This window comes from Orbicella franksi, chromosome 5, assembly GCF_964199315.1.
Source record: "Orbicella franksi chromosome 5, jaOrbFran1.1, whole genome shotgun sequence".
NCBI lineage: Eukaryota > Metazoa > Cnidaria > Anthozoa > Scleractinia > Merulinidae > Orbicella > Orbicella franksi.
In genome coordinates this window covers 25,614,852-25,633,296 of record NC_138149.1, presented here as the reverse complement: position 1 = coordinate 25,633,296, position 18,445 = coordinate 25,614,852, and the positions used below count along the sequence as shown (strand labels likewise).

At 40.0% G+C, this 18,445-nt stretch overlaps 2 protein-coding genes, 1 long non-coding RNA gene and 1 pseudogene across 4 annotated transcripts in view; 2 read left to right on the top strand and 2 right to left on the bottom strand.

Annotated features, from left to right (window-relative positions):
- LOC145487310 (uncharacterized) overlaps nt 1–15,665 on the top strand; it is a 33,932-nt gene extending 18,267 nt beyond the window's left edge. The window contains exon 2 of the long non-coding RNA XR_014049393.1: nt 15,533–15,665. This is a non-coding gene — a long non-coding RNA (uncharacterized LOC145487310). The remainder of the gene's footprint in view (nt 1–15,532) is intronic.
- Nucleotides 423–5,933, top strand: LOC145487301 (ATP-dependent RNA helicase DDX42-like). The gene is made up of 5 exons (XM_081466058.1): nt 423–2,736; nt 3,162–3,212; nt 3,303–3,413; nt 4,120–4,308; nt 4,730–5,933. Exons 1-5 carry the CDS (start codon nt 2,536–2,538, stop codon nt 4,883–4,885), a joined length of 708 nt encoding a protein of 235 aa, XP_081322184.1. The 5' UTR covers nt 423–2,535; the 3' UTR covers nt 4,886–5,933.
- Nucleotides 7,067–11,785, bottom strand: LOC145487286 (uncharacterized; annotated as a pseudogene). The gene is made up of 4 exons (XR_014049388.1): nt 11,468–11,785; nt 10,194–10,876; nt 9,274–9,825; nt 7,067–7,615 (listed from the first exon to the last, which is right to left on the bottom strand). The product of XR_014049388.1 is annotated as an uncharacterized LOC145487286 (transcript).
- LOC145487294 (fibrinogen-like protein A) lies at nt 14,165–17,717 on the bottom strand. The gene is made up of 4 exons (XM_081466050.1): nt 17,342–17,717; nt 17,035–17,237; nt 16,497–16,545; nt 14,165–16,119 (listed from the first exon to the last, which is right to left on the bottom strand). The coding sequence occupies exons 1-4, from the start codon at nt 17,454–17,456 to the stop codon at nt 15,494–15,496; spliced, it is 993 nt and encodes a 330-aa protein (XP_081322176.1). The 5' UTR covers nt 17,457–17,717; the 3' UTR covers nt 14,165–15,493.
- Nucleotides 17,718–18,445: the final 728 nt, after the last annotated feature.

Sequence of the window (18,445 nt, the reverse complement as noted above, 5' to 3'; positions counted from 1 at the left end):
CATTAACTACGAGGCTTGTCATCGATCGCTTGCTTCAGATTCTCGCTCTTTTGTTACGGTTGACCTCGTTCACAATCGAGAACAAAGGCGCGCCCTGTCCACACAACGCCGGAGAACTTTGAAAACGGAGGTTTATTTGTGCGCTTAGGCGTGCCGTCCACACCAATCTGGACCGAAAATGGAGCTTTTCGAAAATTCTCTTCAAAACGGAGGAATTTGAAAACGCTGGCTTTGCGTCTTAGAATGGAGGGAAAACATTTTGAAAACGGAGCTTTTCGAAAACGATAGCGTCACGATAATCATTTGACTTCTCTGCTTGAGTTTTCCTCAAACACATATCCAATATGGCTGGTGATTGTTGCGTTTAAAAATTTCTCCGGCGTAGTGTGGACGTAGCCTAAATGGACAAGTGTTCATTTCCGTACTCTGTAATGTTTCTTACTGGTGATTAATGTCGCTGTTTTTTAGTGGTTTTGCTGTATGGAGACATGGACCAGTTCGAGAGAAACAAAGTTATCAACGCGTTCAAGAAACAGGAGATTCCCATTTTGGTAGCCACTGATGTGGCAGGTAAGGAACAATCAATTCTTTGTGTTTTTGTAGGTAGAGGAAATGTCTCAGCGCCGAGTGGTTCAGGCGCCGGATTAATCTGAAATCCGGAGGTCCGTGTTGAAGTCCCATCTGATCACTGTACATGTTCACCCCAAAGTCTGGTTGTTCGAAGGCCGGTTGACGCGAGCCCAGGATTTAAAGTTGACCGAAGAATTAATTTTCCTTGTGTAAAAATGTTTTTCACTGCCTATGTTTTGTGAAGTTTGAGATTATTCCAACTCAAGACTAAATGACAAACAATATAAACAGAAAACCTCTACGAAAAGTTACAAAAATGAAATCCAAATTCTCGCTACTCCTGGGTTAGCTTAATCGGGCTTTGAACAACCCGGCCCAGGGTCCGTTTCTTGAAAGCCCTGGAAACTTTTCGGGCCTGGAAAGCCATTGTTAGTTAATCTGTATCTGAAAAACAGAGAGGTGTGCACGCCTGAAACTTCTTGTACGAAGAGAACCTCTGTTCATATTAATAATAGTACTATGTGAATAAAACAGCTCTGTAATGCATAAGGTTTAAGATTTTGCTACGGCTTTCCGGTTGCGAAAACTTTTCGGGACCTTCGAGAAACGGGCCCCTGGACGTTATCCATTGGCGCAAAAGTGACGAAATGTCGAAAACGTTACGAGGGAAATGATGCGGAAATTTCCCGTGACATTAGCGCCGATGTCCAATGCCGAGCCAACGTCTTCACCTCCTGCCGGTTAGGGATTTTTGAGCTTGTTATGATTAATTTGTAATACTTGTTTCTAATGTTTTAATGTTCCCTCCATCATCACTTACCGAGGGCAAATAAAGGTCTAAAATAGAGCAATGAACCAATCAAAGCTCAGCACAAGAACACAGCCGTCGCAAAGCGTGGGAAAAAAAGCGCAGGAAAACCTGCTTACGCCATAAGTCATAGTTGGTTTGCGTTTCGCACGTGATTGGGTTAAAAAGTAAGCTCTGATTGGCTTATCATGATTGATCCTTTTTTAAACCAATCAGAGAATAGCTCGGGTGACGCTGAACTCAGCAAGTTGACCGTCTATTCAAAATCTTTTTCAGAAAGTTGAGCGTTTGTGCTCTCACGTAACAACAACAACAACAACAACTTTATTTGTACTCCACATAGAGATTAGAAATTAGCTAAACAAAAGTTAAAATACGAACGAGTAAACGTGTTAATATTATCCCTTCATAGCACGTGGCTTGGACATCCCGTCAATCAGAACTGTCGTAAATTATGACGTTGCACGCGACATTCACACACACACGCACAGGATTGGTCGAACTGGAAGAGCAGGTAAGTTTTCATTGCAGTCGCCTTCGTTCATATTACTGCTCTTCAAGACCGTTTTAGATTGTACTCGATAACTATTTAACCAATAGATTACATGTTGCCTTGTGTCTGTTCTGTAAGGGTGCGTTCCTTTGGGGTGATCTTGATCAGGATCAGTGATCCAAGATCACTCGGATCTTAGTGCATCAAAGGAACCGATGAATCCGTGACCAGAGTTCGTTTCCTTTGGTGCACCATCTTGGATCACTGATCCTGATCCAGATAACCCCAAAGGAACGCATCCTAAGAAATCACAAATGACGTCAAAATGTGGTAAGAAAAATAAAGAGCCATTAGGCGTGTGTGTCAGTAATGTTCTTACTACATTTTGACGTGTTCTGTGATCTATTACTGAACGGACGCATGGCAACATGAAATCCATCTTTTTTATACAGTAAAGAAACAAAAATTATCAATGACCTCATCTATACGTCTGTCCTCCAATAGATCATAAGTAAGAACCAATCACAATACGAGAGATTATTCGACTTATTACATAATGACGAGGAGTGGGTTACAGAGGTTTTGCACGGCAGCCATGTTGCATGGTAGGAACAATGAAAATGTTTTGCATTAGAAAGAACATTTTTGTCCCATAGGAAAAGGAATGTATTGTTCCTGTCATGCAACATGGCTGCCGTGCAAAACCTCTATAGACAATTTTTCTTGCGGTTTTGTTTTGTTTGATAATGAACGGGGCGATTTGAGACCATGTTTTTGTTCTCTCTGTACAGGCGAAAAGGGTGTGGCATACACGCTCCTTACGTTTGCGGACCAAAACTTTTCAGGAGATCTGGTGCGGAATTTGGTGAGTTGTAAAGTTTGCTTTGGTGTTTAAAGGGTAACGGAATAAGATATTTGATTGGCGACGAAGAGGACACTCTCTCCCTATATAAGTTCCTTGACTCCAGAAGCAGGTTTTTGCAAGCCCAGTTACGCTAATATGAGGACTTATTAATTCTTTGAAGAAAATCTTACTTGAGAAATCGAAGTTTTCGTTACACTCGCTCTTGGGAAGTGTTGAGACAACTCGTGCATCTTCCAATACCGCAATTTGCAATTTTATTGTAGGAGGTTGGAATGGAGTATGAAGGTAAACTGCAGGTGTTTGCAACGCGCGCGAAACGTGTGTTCGAGAGAGTTCCACGCGGTTCTTGCGCGCTGTATAACTAGTATTGTGTATCCGAGGATTTTCCTTTTTTTGAGGGCTAGTTTTCATTTTTTCCTCCTCAGGAAGGTGCCAATCAAGCGGTCCCTGAAGCTTTGATGGACATGGCTATGAAGGTATGAAGACCTTTTCACTATCTTTGCATATGTTTACTCCAAGAGTTCTAAAGCTTTGTGTCTGTGTGACTGTCTCATTCTCATTCACAGAACGCCTGGTTCTGGAAGTCGCGTTTCCGTCACGGCAAAGGAAAAGCCAGCGGAAGAGAGGGACGACCACGCTTGCGTGAAAGACCCGGACTGGGAATGCAGGCATCGACGGTAAACTGCTTTTTTTAGATAAATGGATATTACGATACTTGTTTTGTTATAAAGTCGCGTTCAATGAGAAGGTTAATCATTTATACCCTCATTGGCGGTTGATTTACTTTATTACACGACTAAGCTGGGCTAGAGAGTTAATAACTTAATAAAATTAACCAATAAGATTGCTTCATTGCTGGGCCAACATTTTTCAAGTATTGTACCAGGCTATGTCCTGAAAGATCTCGCGTGTTCAGGGTGAACTGAAACCAATCAGAACGGTGCTAATATATTTTCAGCCAATAAGGAGCTTAACTGAAACCAATTGCGACTCGGCCGTGCGCATTTTCCCGCGCTAAGCACGACTAGCACGTTTATGTTACGAGCTCTGATTGGTTCACTGCGTTGGTTCTCGGATGTGGCCACAGCTTTGGTTTTGGTTGACTACAGTCCTTTAAACCGTTTTGCAAACACCTCATTTGCTTTAAGTTAAAAGTTTTTCCATTAAGAAAGGACAGTTTTCGAATTCCATATCCACAAATGTTCACAAGGAGTGACGTAGAGTTTTTTTTTCAGCACTTTGGCGTCTCTGCTTTGGGCGATATTCCCTCGAGACAACTGAGAATTCAGTTGGATCTAAGCCACGCAACTCCGAATAGAAAGTTACCAGTGAGTTTCTAGAGAACAGAAAAGTTAAAGATTTTCTTGTTTTTTTTCCCCACAGGACAACCATGTTGGTGATGACAGAGGAGCACAGCATTCCCACTCAGATTCAACTTATCCGCAATGGTCTTCCGTGTCATCGTCTTCGTCCAAGTCTTCATTTCGTCCGCCATCTTCCTCAGCGTCAGGCGGGTTGTTTGGTTCTACAGCAAGGAACGATCGAACGTCAGCTCTCAAAGCCGCCTTCCAGGTACTTAATTTCCATCCCTCCATTCTTAGTGCGTTAGGAAACGTTACGTGATGTCATTTAAAAGTTGGTAAGTTACGCTACTTCCATATGACAAAGGCAAGATCACGATATTGTTACGCTACTGTCACTGTCACGCTAGCTTAAGGTTGATACGTCACGGACGAGGCCTCTTTAAAAGATCAAACCAAATTTATATTTTTTTCAAGTTCATCGCACATAATTTGTCTCAATTGCATTTCGTTTTTTCCGTCGTTGTTTCTTTTGAGTTTATTTCTTGCCCTTCCCCTCTAGCAAACTGTTAACTTTGAAATGGCATTGATAATAGCAAACCGTGACATACCGTCGCGTAGATGAACTAAGTCACGTTTATGGCAGCTTCTGTCACGCTTCAGTCACGTTTTGTAATACTCTCGTTCACCAGGCGCAGTACAAGTCTCACTTCTGCGCCGCCGCCTCCTCCACCTCCAACACGTGGGACGCCAGAAGTCATCACAGCACTGCCAAACCTCCTGACAGACCTAAAGCGCCCAAACCGCCAAAACCGCCCATCAGAAAATCACGCTGGGAGCCAGTCTAGTGAAAATCGCGGGCATACCTCCAGAGCAGACAGACCTTAAAAATCCATCGCTTTTCCTATGACATGAATAGCTGTATCTTCATCGTTGCTCCTCGGAGAACAATTGTTACAATTTAGAAAGTTTTGTATTGTAACATTTGTATTGTCCTAGACGTGGTTCTTTTTGAGCAAGGAATGAAGTTGACTTGTTACTCGCATGTTGCTACTGCTGGGAAAAGCTGAACTAGGCAGAATTTGTTCTCAACTAATATAGTTACCTGGTTTGTAGGGCTTTTAAAGCTTGCAGTGACAAAAAGGACGAGTACATCAACAAAATAAAACGCAAAGAAGGCGAAATAAAAATTAAAAAAGCAATAGAATTATTAAGAGCTTCCGGACTCTTCTCCTTATGTCTGAGCCAGAGGTGTATGGGCGAACATTTAGGACTAGGAAAGCCGGCGGCTTGATAGAAGTTGACCATTACATACTCATGGTTAGCACCCGCTTTGAAAACTCCTAGAAAAATTGTCATATCCTTTGAAAGCCCTTGAAATGAAGAAAAGTCCTTGAATTTTTACCCGCAACAGTCTTTAAATGCCATGAGACTACAGCCGGGATAAACTAGCAAGGTTAACATGGATAATGGAATAACAATACTTTATTTATATACAAACTTAGTTAAGAAAACATTTTAGTATCAAAAAGTTAATTCCGACCACTCTAACAGGGCAAGTAATCCTCTCAGTGGGATTTTGAGCACTCTGTATTTTATCTCCCTCAATCTAAACAAATTTCGCTTCTTATTTTGAGGGAGCTCAGTCTGTAAACATTGCTGAATTGTCCTTGAAAATCCTGGAGTAAAAGGTTTGAAGTGTTTGAACCATATATACATGTTGGACGGTATATTTTAGCCATGTAGCTAATGTAAAGAACTCTGGACAGCACAGGCTTCTTATCGAGGGCATAAGCGATATCATTGTACCCTATTGTCTTCATGCTAAGACTCTTCCTAATAATTCACCTTGGTTTGTTGACAAGCGTTTGCAGTTCACCCTGAAGCGTAAAAATTAACCAAACGTCGCCAGCTTTCTCGATTGCGGCAAGAAGAAAGAAACTAATGATGAATTTAAGATTTGCGGACGACGAAGACAATTACGAGTACACATACTGGACGGGGAGGTTTGGGACTAGTTGCTGTACGCCAGTTCAATTTATGTGGCGTTAAGTATGTATAATATTTTCCCTTCCTTTGATCTTCATTTTCCATTTAGGTCACAATTTTAGGCTAGATTAACTTATTTTAGGAGGCTTGCATTTTATTTTGATAACAAGAAACTACAGTTTGGCTTCTAAATTTTGTTTCCCGTTTTTTTGTTCCAGCCACCTCCTCCTTGCCATCACATAACCTGGGATGAAGCGGTCTTACTTCCTCCCCACGGTCACCACCCTGTCCACCTCCCCCCTCCCTCCCCTTGCGCCCTTGCCACACACCGCCGGGAAGAGAAAAAAAAGGTCTGATTAAACACCAGCTATCACCTTAGCAAATTTATTAACAACGTGTAATATATACCAGAAAATCATCTTCTTTTCAAGAAAAGGTTCAAAAACGTTAAGTCATTATTGCAAACTCGTGGTTTCTGGCTCATTTTTTTGGAAGAAAATTTACAAGAACTCCGACCGTTTCCTTAATAATTAAATCGACTAATTATTAAAATTCTTATAAGTAGTTTTTTTTAAAAACACATTTAAGAGTAAAAACTAGCGATAAAAAATGACGTTTCGATCTCCCTGAGATAATTTTGAAGTTATAGAAAAAGCGAATGAAATATACATACAGAGTACAAATTAGGGCGTGAGAATGCTGTGATAAGCGACCGTGGCTAATACTAGCAAAACATTTTCTATAACAACTGCTGTAAAAATTACAGTTTCTGGCTTAGAATCAATTATTGTAAAGGAAACTATTTTTATCTTGATAGAAATTCCAATTCTAGAATTACATTTAAGTTAATGAAACAACTACGAATCATTGTTTGTGATCGATCAATTACTGTTAGCTGTGGTAAGCGAAGATCAGATGTTGGCATTAACGTCACTAACAGGATTAAACGGGTTACTGTTATTCTTTCTACGATGACGGCTTCAGTTTCATTTCAGTGAATTTGAGCGAAAGAGAACCTCTGAAGTCGCGCCACCCGGCTCCTCGGTAATCACGTTTATCTCCCAGGTATTGTCAGTTTAGATTGGAGAAGTGGCAACTTTCGTACCACCAGGCGCCTGTATACCTTACAGCACAGTTGAGACCATACCTGTCATTATCTCTGTCTTTTGTAGTAAACACCATGTTATTATGTAATGCTAACGAATCCCCCGCTGTACCTGAATATGAACCCACTTCAAGTCGATACTGCGCCTTCTCATCACCAATATTGAACTTGCCATATTTGGCGTACACTTTAGCTCCGTTCCAGTCCTCCAGCTCCACTCGTAGAGAGCTCGGTCTAGAGGCCGTCAGTCGGTGGATCTTGTCGTTTCCTAACCAGAACTCAGCAGTCAGCTGACCAAAGCCTGCTTTGTAGTCGTTCCATCCCCGATAGAAGTCTACCGAGCCATCTTGTCTTCTCTGAAAGACGGTCCAGCCTCCACCGTCAGTGCGCATGTCACAGTAGACAGTAAAGTGTCCTGTAGCGTCTGGGTTGACAGAGTACAATCCACTTTGAGTATGGCCTGATTTTAGCAGATCAGAACAATCTCATAAAAAAGGAGAAACTTACGCTTTAAAAAAGAATTGGTTCATGCTTAGCGTGCGTATATTAGGTTTTATAATAAAAATAGGACCTTGGGCACACTCTGATTGGACAAAAATTTTATCAGAGTATAAAACATAGAAAACTTGTTTTATTGTTTTTCGCCACATTACCTCTGTATCATAAAGCAAATGAAGAAGCCTAAGCCGTGTATTTAACTGTGATAAAACACTCTGGACATTTGAGAATACTCGAGAAATGTAAAAAACAGTCGCCTTCGGCTCGTATTTTCTACATTTCCCTCGTGTTCTCAAATGCCCGTCGTGTTTTATCACAGTGTAATACACGGCTTAAGCTTCTCTATTTGTTAATTATAGATTTTCTAGTCAGTTATCTGGGCAGATAGTGACAGGAAGGAATTTTGGTCCAAGTTTCATCGGTTATATTTTTTCCTAAGTTATAGTTTCATAGGTTATAAGCTATGCGTAATATAGAGCCACTCCTATGGTGAAAAACACTAATGCTTTAAAAACAGCAGAAAAATTACAATGCAGAATAACCAAAGCTTCTTTAAGCGAAAATAATGATTCTGACAGTACTTCTTCACAGATCGTTTCTCAGGAATACATATCAGACAAGCTGTCCCAGACATGTCGAACGGGATATGCACTCTACCCGAGGACGTACAAGTTAACTCATACCCCCTACCTCATATTTTGGGACGTTTTTAATAAAACAATTATTGCACTGGCGCTTGTTGGATACGAGATAATTATAGCCAACTCGGTGCTATGCGCCTCGTTGACCATCTGCCATCTCATCCAACGCGCGCTCGTAGATCAATTAATAAAAATATTCTACCCTGGATGGTAGCACAGAAGGGAAAATACCATATACTAGTGGAGTAAGTGGACCTTAAGTACTTTAGATGTGAACGGGTCTAAATTCAACTTAGGTAGCTCCTTATGTAGTTATGACAACGCATCTCATAAGAGCCGAAGTACACTTTGAAGTCGAGTTCAATCATCCTTACGAGCTCACTTATGCACTAGTAAAACAATTTCAGCGAATTGAATGTCAATCAAATGCGTTTTTCTTCGGCATGTCAGAACACAGCACAAGACTTACCGTTCAACATGCCCATCATTCTCGTACTACTCGCTTGCTTTCAGACATCCAGCTTTCAAGAAAATAAAAACCAACATAGAAAATGTAAAACTCCAACTTCAATGAGTTTTTCAAAGATAATTATTAGACCTGCTTTCCGCGGGTTGAAAGATGAATGGAGTCGTGTAAGTGCCTTTGCACTCCCTCGTGCATTCACTCGAAGTGAAATTCACACTGCTGGGACAGTGTCGAGATATTCAGGCACACCCATGCTGTTTGTTCCTTTAGTAACAACCTAAATCGACAGTTTGTAAGAGAAGCAAATCCAGGGCAGCCCATGAATGGCTCTCTCACTTGAAGTATACTTAGAAGTTACTTTGAGGTAACTTGCTATTGCAATTTACGAGTTAAATACGAAAAGGTAGCGCTAGCTGACTAGTTTTGTTTCTCTTGGTGAACAGAAGTACTATCGGACTTCTAGGAATGTACTTCTGGGAATCAACTCTCTTTATAATTGTGATAATTTAATCATTCCACCCATACAATGTATCTTACCTGTACCTCTTCCCTTAACAACTTCAACGTCACTTATAGTCTCGGTGTCAAACACTCCTGCACTTGTAGCCACACAAATATAGTTCCCCGCATCCCCCACTCTCAAATCTCTTATGATAAGTGCATCGTTTTTCCTGTGTCTCCTCCCCACGGGCAGTTCTGCTCCTTGTCTTTTCCAGCTGATGACTGGTCGTGGATCACCAGTACCGCTGCAGTTTAACGTCAAAGTTTCGCTAGTAACAGCAAACACCTTTCCAGGTGGCTTAACGGTAAACACAGGAAGGGAAACCACAACTAGTTGAGTTTTCCTTTCAACATTTCCTAAAAGGTTGACTGCTGAACAGAAGTATGTGTCAGAGTCACTTTTACGAACATCGAAAATTTCTAAGACATTGTTGTTATAGTGCGCCCTCCCCTGGGGCAACTGACCAGACGACTTCCTCCAGGTAACCACTGGTGTCGGGTATCCAGTCACGTGACAGGTTGGTAGAGTGACATTACTTCCTTCGGTGACGTACGAAGGTCCCGGATGAAGAGAAACACGGGGAAGAACTGAAATTAAGTAAACGTTACTATTTAAGTATTGAAACTTTATGAATTGGTGTTCTATCAGGGGTTGCTTCTAACAGAAACGCTACAAACTATAGTAGTAGGACTGCCAGTGCAACTGACACTCGTCAAATTATTGTTTACTTTTAGAATACCTTTTTTCGAATACCGTGCACATATAAAAGCCTTCATTCACTCTGGAGCTGTTTGAGAATTGTCAACTATTGGTTTAAGTTTACACAAAGAAGAAATAGCAAGTTCATTCTCGATAACATAAAAACAAGGTGCTGCTTCTAAACTTGTAAACCCGCCCTAAAATAACTATTTTGAGTATTTTTTTTTTTTAGCATTTAATATTTCAAGAAACTCACCATTTACTGCTAATCGCACCACTTCCTGTGAATTCCCCAGGATGTTTGTTGCTAAACACTGATACACGCCTGAGTCATTTCCGGCAACTTCTGCAACTCCAACTTTCTACCTAAAGCCGCTGACTGAGTTATTTTTGATTGATTGTCCAGTTTACTCCACGATACCGTAGGCTCAGGATTACCGCTGGCTGAACACTGAAACGAGGCTGTTCCACCTTCGTTCACTGTCAACGTCACAGGAGAAACAACAACAGCAGGAGATGATATCGACTCACCGGGTTCGCCTTTAGTTCCCGGCATGCCTGCGGGTCCCATGTTTCCTTTCTCGCCTTTGTTTCCAGTCTCTCCCTGTAGTCCTACAGGTCCCATAATGCCTTGCTTGTCACTCTTTCCTGGTGATCCCATAATACCTTGATGTCCCTTGTTTCCAGTCCTTCCTTTCTGTCCTCTTCGTCCCCGGGCTCCTTTGTGTCCCCTTGGTCCAGGTAGACCGGGAGGGCCTCGGGGACCTGAAGAGCACGTGACATTCTTTGACTGGCAGAGATGCACTCTTCCCTCTGATAAAAGTTTGCTGACTTTCAGCATCGTTTCTGCTGTGTGTTTAGCTTATGTCAAGTTCTTAATTGAGTCAAGTTGACGGCTGTATCTGTGGAGTTTAGACCCGGGTTTAGAGGATGGACCTTCTGGGAAGAAAGGAAAATGTATTTGAATGGAAAAGACGGAAAGACTACTCTACCCAAAGCATTTATAACGAAGTTAACATTGTGTTAAAGGCAAGGATTTTTTAGTGTCTCTGATTACTAGCTTCACGAAATGACTGAAACGGAAATACTTGACGTCTCCTTCAATCAAGGCTAAAAAAAAGTATTTGGAGTATCAGTAGACAGCGTATCCTTTGCTCATTTCCTGATGAAAAAACTGTCAAAAAGTTACCCCTTTGGTGTGCCAACTTTGATCAGAATGAAAAAGTAAAGGGACTTGTTTCTTATCATTGCGTTAGTCTTGGCTGAAGAAAAATGCGTCTGAATCAAGAGTCATTATTTTCATGTAAAATTGTCTACGGTGGATCAAAGAAAACCTTGACCTGTTAATCTTCACTTCAGACATCGCGTCTGCACAGCACAAACGGACATGTAGAAACACGTTTATTTTCGACTTGTTTTTAACTCACAGACGTTACACAGTATATTGAATTGAAATAAGCTTTGGTTTTGATAATTGTATTTTATGATTGTAATAACTTGTCAACTCTAGCTGGTATCAGAAAAACTTACCAAGAACATTCTTGATTATCTTCATGTCTGCGTCGTTTTGCGGCAACTTGGCCTCCGCAACGCTTTCAAGGTCGTTTATTCTTTTCTTTTGCTCGTGTAGTTCCAGCTCAACTCTTAAAAAGCCGGCGCAGTAAAACACAATGGAGAGAACAGAAATAATAGAAGCAAAGGAAGGCATACTTTGCCTTTGAACAGTCATGATCTCGGCGATGTCAATTCGTAATTCCACAACGTTAGTGGAATACAAAGTGCTTCAGCTGGTTACGTGATACTGGGATCACGAGTTTGGGTAACTTGCCAAATGGTCTGCTGTTGATGTCATGCGAAACAAAGTTGTGAACGGTGTGTTGTCAGCAATTTTAAAACAATGCATAGATTGGTCCGCAACGCATGCATGATTAAAATACTGCCACACACGTGGAAAAGTAAAGCCCCGCAAGTAGAAACGAAAATGTAGCTAAATTTTGCAGGGAAATCGCTTTTTTCCGGATATCAATTTAGGCCTAGGTCAAAGACCTTTACTGGTAAAAGTAATTTATTAGTTATATTTCTTAGGACATAACTGACAGTGGAACTACATTTACCACATTGTAAGATTTTTTAGGTATATTTGGTGCTTCTGACGGATCATGTGACACGTCGCGTGAAGTTAAGCGGAAATATCCAATATTTGACGAATTGATTTCGGTTTTTAGAAAGATCATCCAACAAATAAGAGTTGAAAAGCGTTTTAGATGCAGGTCAATTGTTTTCATCCTCGTACGTTTGCAATGACCGTTCCAGGTCTCGCAGAAAAATTTTATAGGGTTAAGGGTCATTTTTTTTTTTTTTTTTCAGAAAATTGGACTTTTGATCATTTATATTTCCCGGCAAGGAAGAAATCAAGGAGGAAAATTGGCTACAATTCCAAACGTCGGAAGCAATGTGGATAATTTACATTTTCATTAAAAAACGCTCATTTATTGATCAATACAAGTAAAAATCGCCACCAATTCGCCGATCTAAAAAAAAAGTAACAAAATGATCACGTAACACTTCACATGATCAGATATATTCGAAATAATAGTTAAGGCAAAGAAGGACGCCGAGTTGTATAATCAGGGAAAATTTCAGGTTGATTAAACAAGTATACCCAGAGATGTAGCTGCACAACTATAATTAATTACCCTTCACTTTTCTGACCCTGGCTTTAAACTGCTTGGGATTCTGTGAGTTAATCACAGACTTATATTGTTTGGCTTCCGTTTGTGAGAGTGTCTCTGCACAGTGTGTGTTCCAGAAGTAAAAAAGCCAAACAAAAAAAAAATATTGATTTAAGGATAAATTTTGATACTATTAAAGCTCTAACATGGCGCTGAGGTTTAGAGAAATTAAACAAAATAATTTGTTTGTATTAGTGCCTCAATCTTTATTTGATTTCTTAGTTACGTTTTGTTCCCGTAAGCCTGGGAGCCACGTTAGAATTATAATATTTCAAAATTGGTCTGTTAATATTTTTTAAATTCATTCAGTTCTTCGACTGTTGTGTAAGTCTTCTGGTATCGTCTTATCAACATATTTCTTCGAGCATTAGTTTTTCATATACTTGTGCAATCAGAGACAAAGGACCAGGACGTTTTTTCCTCGTGGGGTGGTCGGTGTGGCCGAATGGGACGTGCAAAAATAAGCTACCCTTCCAAGTTGAATGTCTTTTACCTTGGTAGCCAGTGCCGCTTCTGTGTGATCCGTAACATGTTTCACATAGAAATGCCAGCAATTTCAAAGTGATATTTGATTTTGTGGACCTAGTAATTCCACAAAGAAACAAGGTATGTGTACTTTTATTTTACAGAAACGACGAACGACGAAAAAATGGCAGTAGCACAGTAACCGTTTTGGTAAAAAGATTCGAACAATTTCCGAGGTGAATCTAGCGCTGGAGCCTCCTGCCTGCCAACCTTGTTCATATAAAATACACGTGAGGATATATTGACTAAAAGGCGCTCAAATGTCTTAGAAAGCAGCGTAACGATGGAAAGCAGCACCATGTATTGTTGGACGAACTTTATTTCGTGATTGCGAGATTATTTATTAGCAGAAAATATCAGTTCTAAATTTCGTACAAACTCGTACATGCATTTTCAAAATGTCATTAATATACAAATATATCCTTGGGTCACTACTCATAGGAGAAGGGCTCTTAACGCATTCTCTTTTGCAGAATGTTCAGTTCTAATTTGTGATCACATATCGTGAATGGCCTTTTTATCAATATCTTCTATGCAGTAAACAGTTGCAAAATGTAGACTTCGGGTAATCTCTCTCTCGCTCAGTCCATCCTGCCCGGGGGTGGCAGGAAAGAAGGAAAGTATGCCCGCGCGAAATCTTGGGGCGAGAAGCGCGCGAATGGAGTGACTACCGACAAAGCCCCCAGGTTTTTGAGCGAGCATTTTCTGTTCGAGGTTAATTTACCATTGCTTGACAGACTAAGCGAAAGAGGGACTACTTGTAATCTATGCAAAATGCCATTTAGTTAGTGAACATCTGAAATAATTCGTTTTGATTGGATTGGGATTGTTCAATTCAAGTGAGAGCTCTCCAGCTGATACATTGTATATCGTGTTTTATTACGTACTTCAGTGAGTTTGCCGCATTATCTTGAACATTGATGAAAAAATTCCAAAAAGATTTGAACTTATGAGAAAGCAAGGGTAAAGAGGAAACGAAGGATAAAATATTAAAAGAATTCCGCAATTTCAGACTGGAGCAGCAATTTTGATTTCCTGACATTCTGCCACAAATTTGATAAGTGCCGTCTGTTGTCTACTTTGTTCCTTTTAATTGTGCACTTCCTTCTGAAAATACTTATTAATATTTTTTCTCTATACAATCTTAATTTATCCCACTTTTTAAATTTATTTGATTATCATAATTTTACTTAGTCCAATAGAATCTCAAAATAGCTCACCCGCCGCCAAAAGCTTTAATTCCTACAGCTTAATTTTCACGCTCTAACATTGAACAGTTGGATTAGCGATGATCCCCGGCCGGTTAAAGTAAAATACATGCAGCGATCTCTGAGCTCTCAATTAAAATGTCAGCTCATTTTTGAACTCCAGAAATTTTGCAGATCTCAAAAAGAGTCAGTTCTCATCTGACAGTTAAAAGATTGACCAATTCTCACTGACTCGAGCCATCAGTTTCGCCCTGCACACACTCTCCTGAATAAATACTAATCAGTTTATTCTCTCGATCCATCCTGCACGACAGACAAATGATCGAGTTGAATAAAGAGAAACTGCAATAGTCTGACTTACGAGTCCACAGATCATTGAAGCGAAAAATGATATTAAATTGGAGCGATACTAACATGAGTATACATCAAGGAGTGTTAATCAAGGATAGCGGCAGGAGGCGCGTATAAGCTAGCGCTCTACGCCGGACATCAAGTAACCCAAGATCAGGCGTTGTTGTGCCCCGTCCAAACCCCCCCTCCTACCCCCCAAGGTCTCCCCCTTCACCATCGCAATGAAAAAAGCAACGCCTGGTTGCAGAAAAGTTATGAACAATGGGTAAGATTTATACCAATAAAGTCATCTTCTTTTTCAAAGCAAGGATCTGAGCTTCCAGTCAATCTCACTAAATCGCGGTTTCTGGCTCATCATGTCAATTATTGTAAAGGAAACCTCTCTTTTTAAATGGAAAGTTACAAGGGTTCCATTCATGTCAGTCAGGTTATTTAAATCTGGCGACTAATTATTGAAAGCTGTGAAAAGCGACCATGGCTAATACTAGAAAATCTGTTCCTATAGCAACTGGTGTGAAAATTATAGTTTCTGTCCTAAAATCAGTGATTGCATAGGAAGCTATTTATATTAAATTCCAAAAACTAGTTTTAACAGAATTCCTAATGACCGTCACTTAAGTTAACGAAATAACTACGAATTATTGATTGAGATCGATCAATTGTTGTAAGCTGTGATGAGCAAAGATCAAATGTTGGTATTTACGTCACTAACAGGATTAAACCTGTTACTGGTATTCTTTCTACGCTGACGGCCTCAGTTTCATTTCAGTGAATTTGAGTGAAAGAGAACTTCTGAAGTGGAGCCACCTGACTCCTCGGTCATCACGTGTATCTCCCAGGTATTGTCCGTTTAGATTGGAGTAGTGGCAATCGTTGTACCACCAGGCGCCTGTCCATTGTACAGCACAGTTGGTACTGCTCCTTCTGTCATTGTCTCTGTCCTTTGTACTAAACGCCATGTTATTATGCCATGCTAATGAATCCCCCGCTGTACCTGAATATGAACCCACTTCAAGTCGATACTGCGCCTGCTCATCACCAATGTTGAACTTGCCATATTTGGCGTACACTTTAGCTCCGTTCCAGTCCTCCAGCTCCACTCGTAGAGAGCTCGGTCTAGAGGTCGTCAGTCGGTGGATCTTGTCGTTTCCTAACCAGAACTCCGCAGTCAGCTGACCAAAGCCTGCTTTGTAGTCTTTCCATCCGCGATAGAAGTCTAGCGAGCCATCTTGTCTTCTCTGAAAGACGGTCCAGCCTCCACCTTCAGTGCGCATGTCACAATAGACCTTAATTTGTCCTTTACCGTCTGGATTTACAAGGTACTCTCCACTCTGAGTATGGCCTGAGTTAAGCAGATCTAAGCAATCTGTTGAAAACAAAATATATTATTAAGCGCTAAAATATTTTCAAAACATTTCATGACTAAAACAAGACGTTCTCTCGAGTCTTTGTGTCTTTATTGAACGACTTCGCACGAGCTTTAAAAAGAATTGTTCATTAATTATCTCAAAACACTGTGTCTATTCAGTCGCGTTCCCTGTCGCCATATAGCGCTTTCAACCTCAGAGTAAATCTCCTTTGAGGCCGGTTAATATTTTTTTCCAATTATATTTACTAAAATTGAAAAAAATATATCAATGTTTGAAGTCACTGCAACACTTTCAACTTCCCACCTTCCCCTCTCGATTGTTAACCAAGTAACCTACAATATCTGTTTTCCCTTGTACACCGGACGACACTGACCTCTCTTTGTTGGTCCATTCTGATCACGAGACACATCCACGCAGGAGACCTGGGTTAGGTTGAGACAATTAAAAGAGTTATCTAAATGCTAATTATTTAGCTGCAACAGTCAGAACAATATCTCTAGTTCCTTAGAGGGTTTCGTGGCTCTGAACTCGCTCCACAGAATTATTTTTAAATTTCTCAAAACGTTATATATTAACATGTTCCGCAAAAAAAAAAAACAAAAACAAAAACAAACAAAAACAAACAAAAAACAAAAAAACAAAACAGACAAACAAACAAAGGGGTAGCCAAACTCAATTTTGAGATTTAAGAACTGAAAGCTAAAATGCAAGGTGTCGTTGACTGGTTTGACTGTTGCTATAGTATGGTATTATGCCACGGACACAACATGCAACTTGTTTATCGACGATTGAGCAATTCTGTGATACCAATATTACAACATCACTTGATAAAGAGTGATATATTGATCCGTATAATTGATGGAAAATGCTGGAAACTATCGCCAGCCACCTTAAAACAGAAACAAACTGACCTGTACAGAGCCATAATAAGTAGATCCTCTCCTCCATTGAAAATCTTCCAACTTCATTTGTCGTGTTTCGCTGTTAAGCTCGCATTTGCCATGGGGATGAACGTTAAAAGACTTGCAACTGTTATTTCCAAAGCATTTCAACTGGCATTCAAACTCGTCCACAACTACAGCCGTCTTCATGACGTGACCAACTAAAGCATGGTCTGAAAACAATAGAAAAATGAAAGTTTTATTGATGTAAAATTTCCTACGAGGAGATCTAAACAAAACTTCTTTAATTCACTCTAGTTGCTATGAGTTTACTTACCGAGTTGAGTTTCATAAACACTACCACAAAGGTCTTTGTTCGCTGCTGCAAATAACACAACCAGGAAAATGTTAAGAGTGATCATCACCAGCTGAGTTCGGCAGAGAGTGGCCATTAGGGTGGATCTGTTGTATCTTCTTGGTGGTAGGAGTGATGCTTCAGTTCCCGGGCTTCTTTGCCTCTGGATACGTGACTATAGAGCGCTGTCAGTCTTATAGCTAACAGGCTGTCAGTAATTCTTCACAGTGACTGACGTAAGGTTCTATTTACCACATAATACTACATACGCAATTAGACAGATCTGGCCGGCTATAAGGTGACGGATATTTCCGTCGTACAATTTTCAGGAAATATTAAAAGAAAAAAAAAATAGCAAAGCCAGCAAAACGTAGAATTTAACTTGATTTAATACAATATTTCGTCTGGCCACTGCTACACTCCTTCTGTCATATAGGAAAATAACACAATGTGTCATATACGCACCTGTTTTTTTAAGGGCAGCGATTGCGAAATACAGAGTAATATATACGTAGGATAAGTTGACAGGCAATTAGGGACATTTAGGCCAAAAGGCTCAATTCTTTTAGCTTGGTTAATTTGAGTGGTTTTCCTGGTTTAATGATGGAGTGACTAAAGAAAACTTTATTTTTCCAGAGAATTAGCTGCATGCTCCTGATTATTTTTTCTTATTAAAACAAAAAGACATGAATTCTCGGGGAGAATATACATTTCCGGGTTACTGAGTGAAGCGAAAAGACAAATATCATCTATTATTAAACAGTCATAGCTCAGATCCGTTTTGACACTGTAATAGCTTGATATATCATTCCAATTTATTTCTTGCTATTGTAAAATTAACGCGGATACAACTGATTTTTCCATAAAATCGTTTGAAAAAAAAAAAAAAAACTGCTATTCTTTATCCTTTCTCTTTTCTTTTTTTTTATAGAACTTAATTAGGATTAACTTAATTTTAGTCAAATTGTGAATCTTAAATTATTTAAAACCATTGACACATCGAAGTAAATATATTTATTTGAATTTTGTTAACCAAAACTCAAAAACACTTTTCATAAGGGAATGACACTGAGATGAAACAACTTC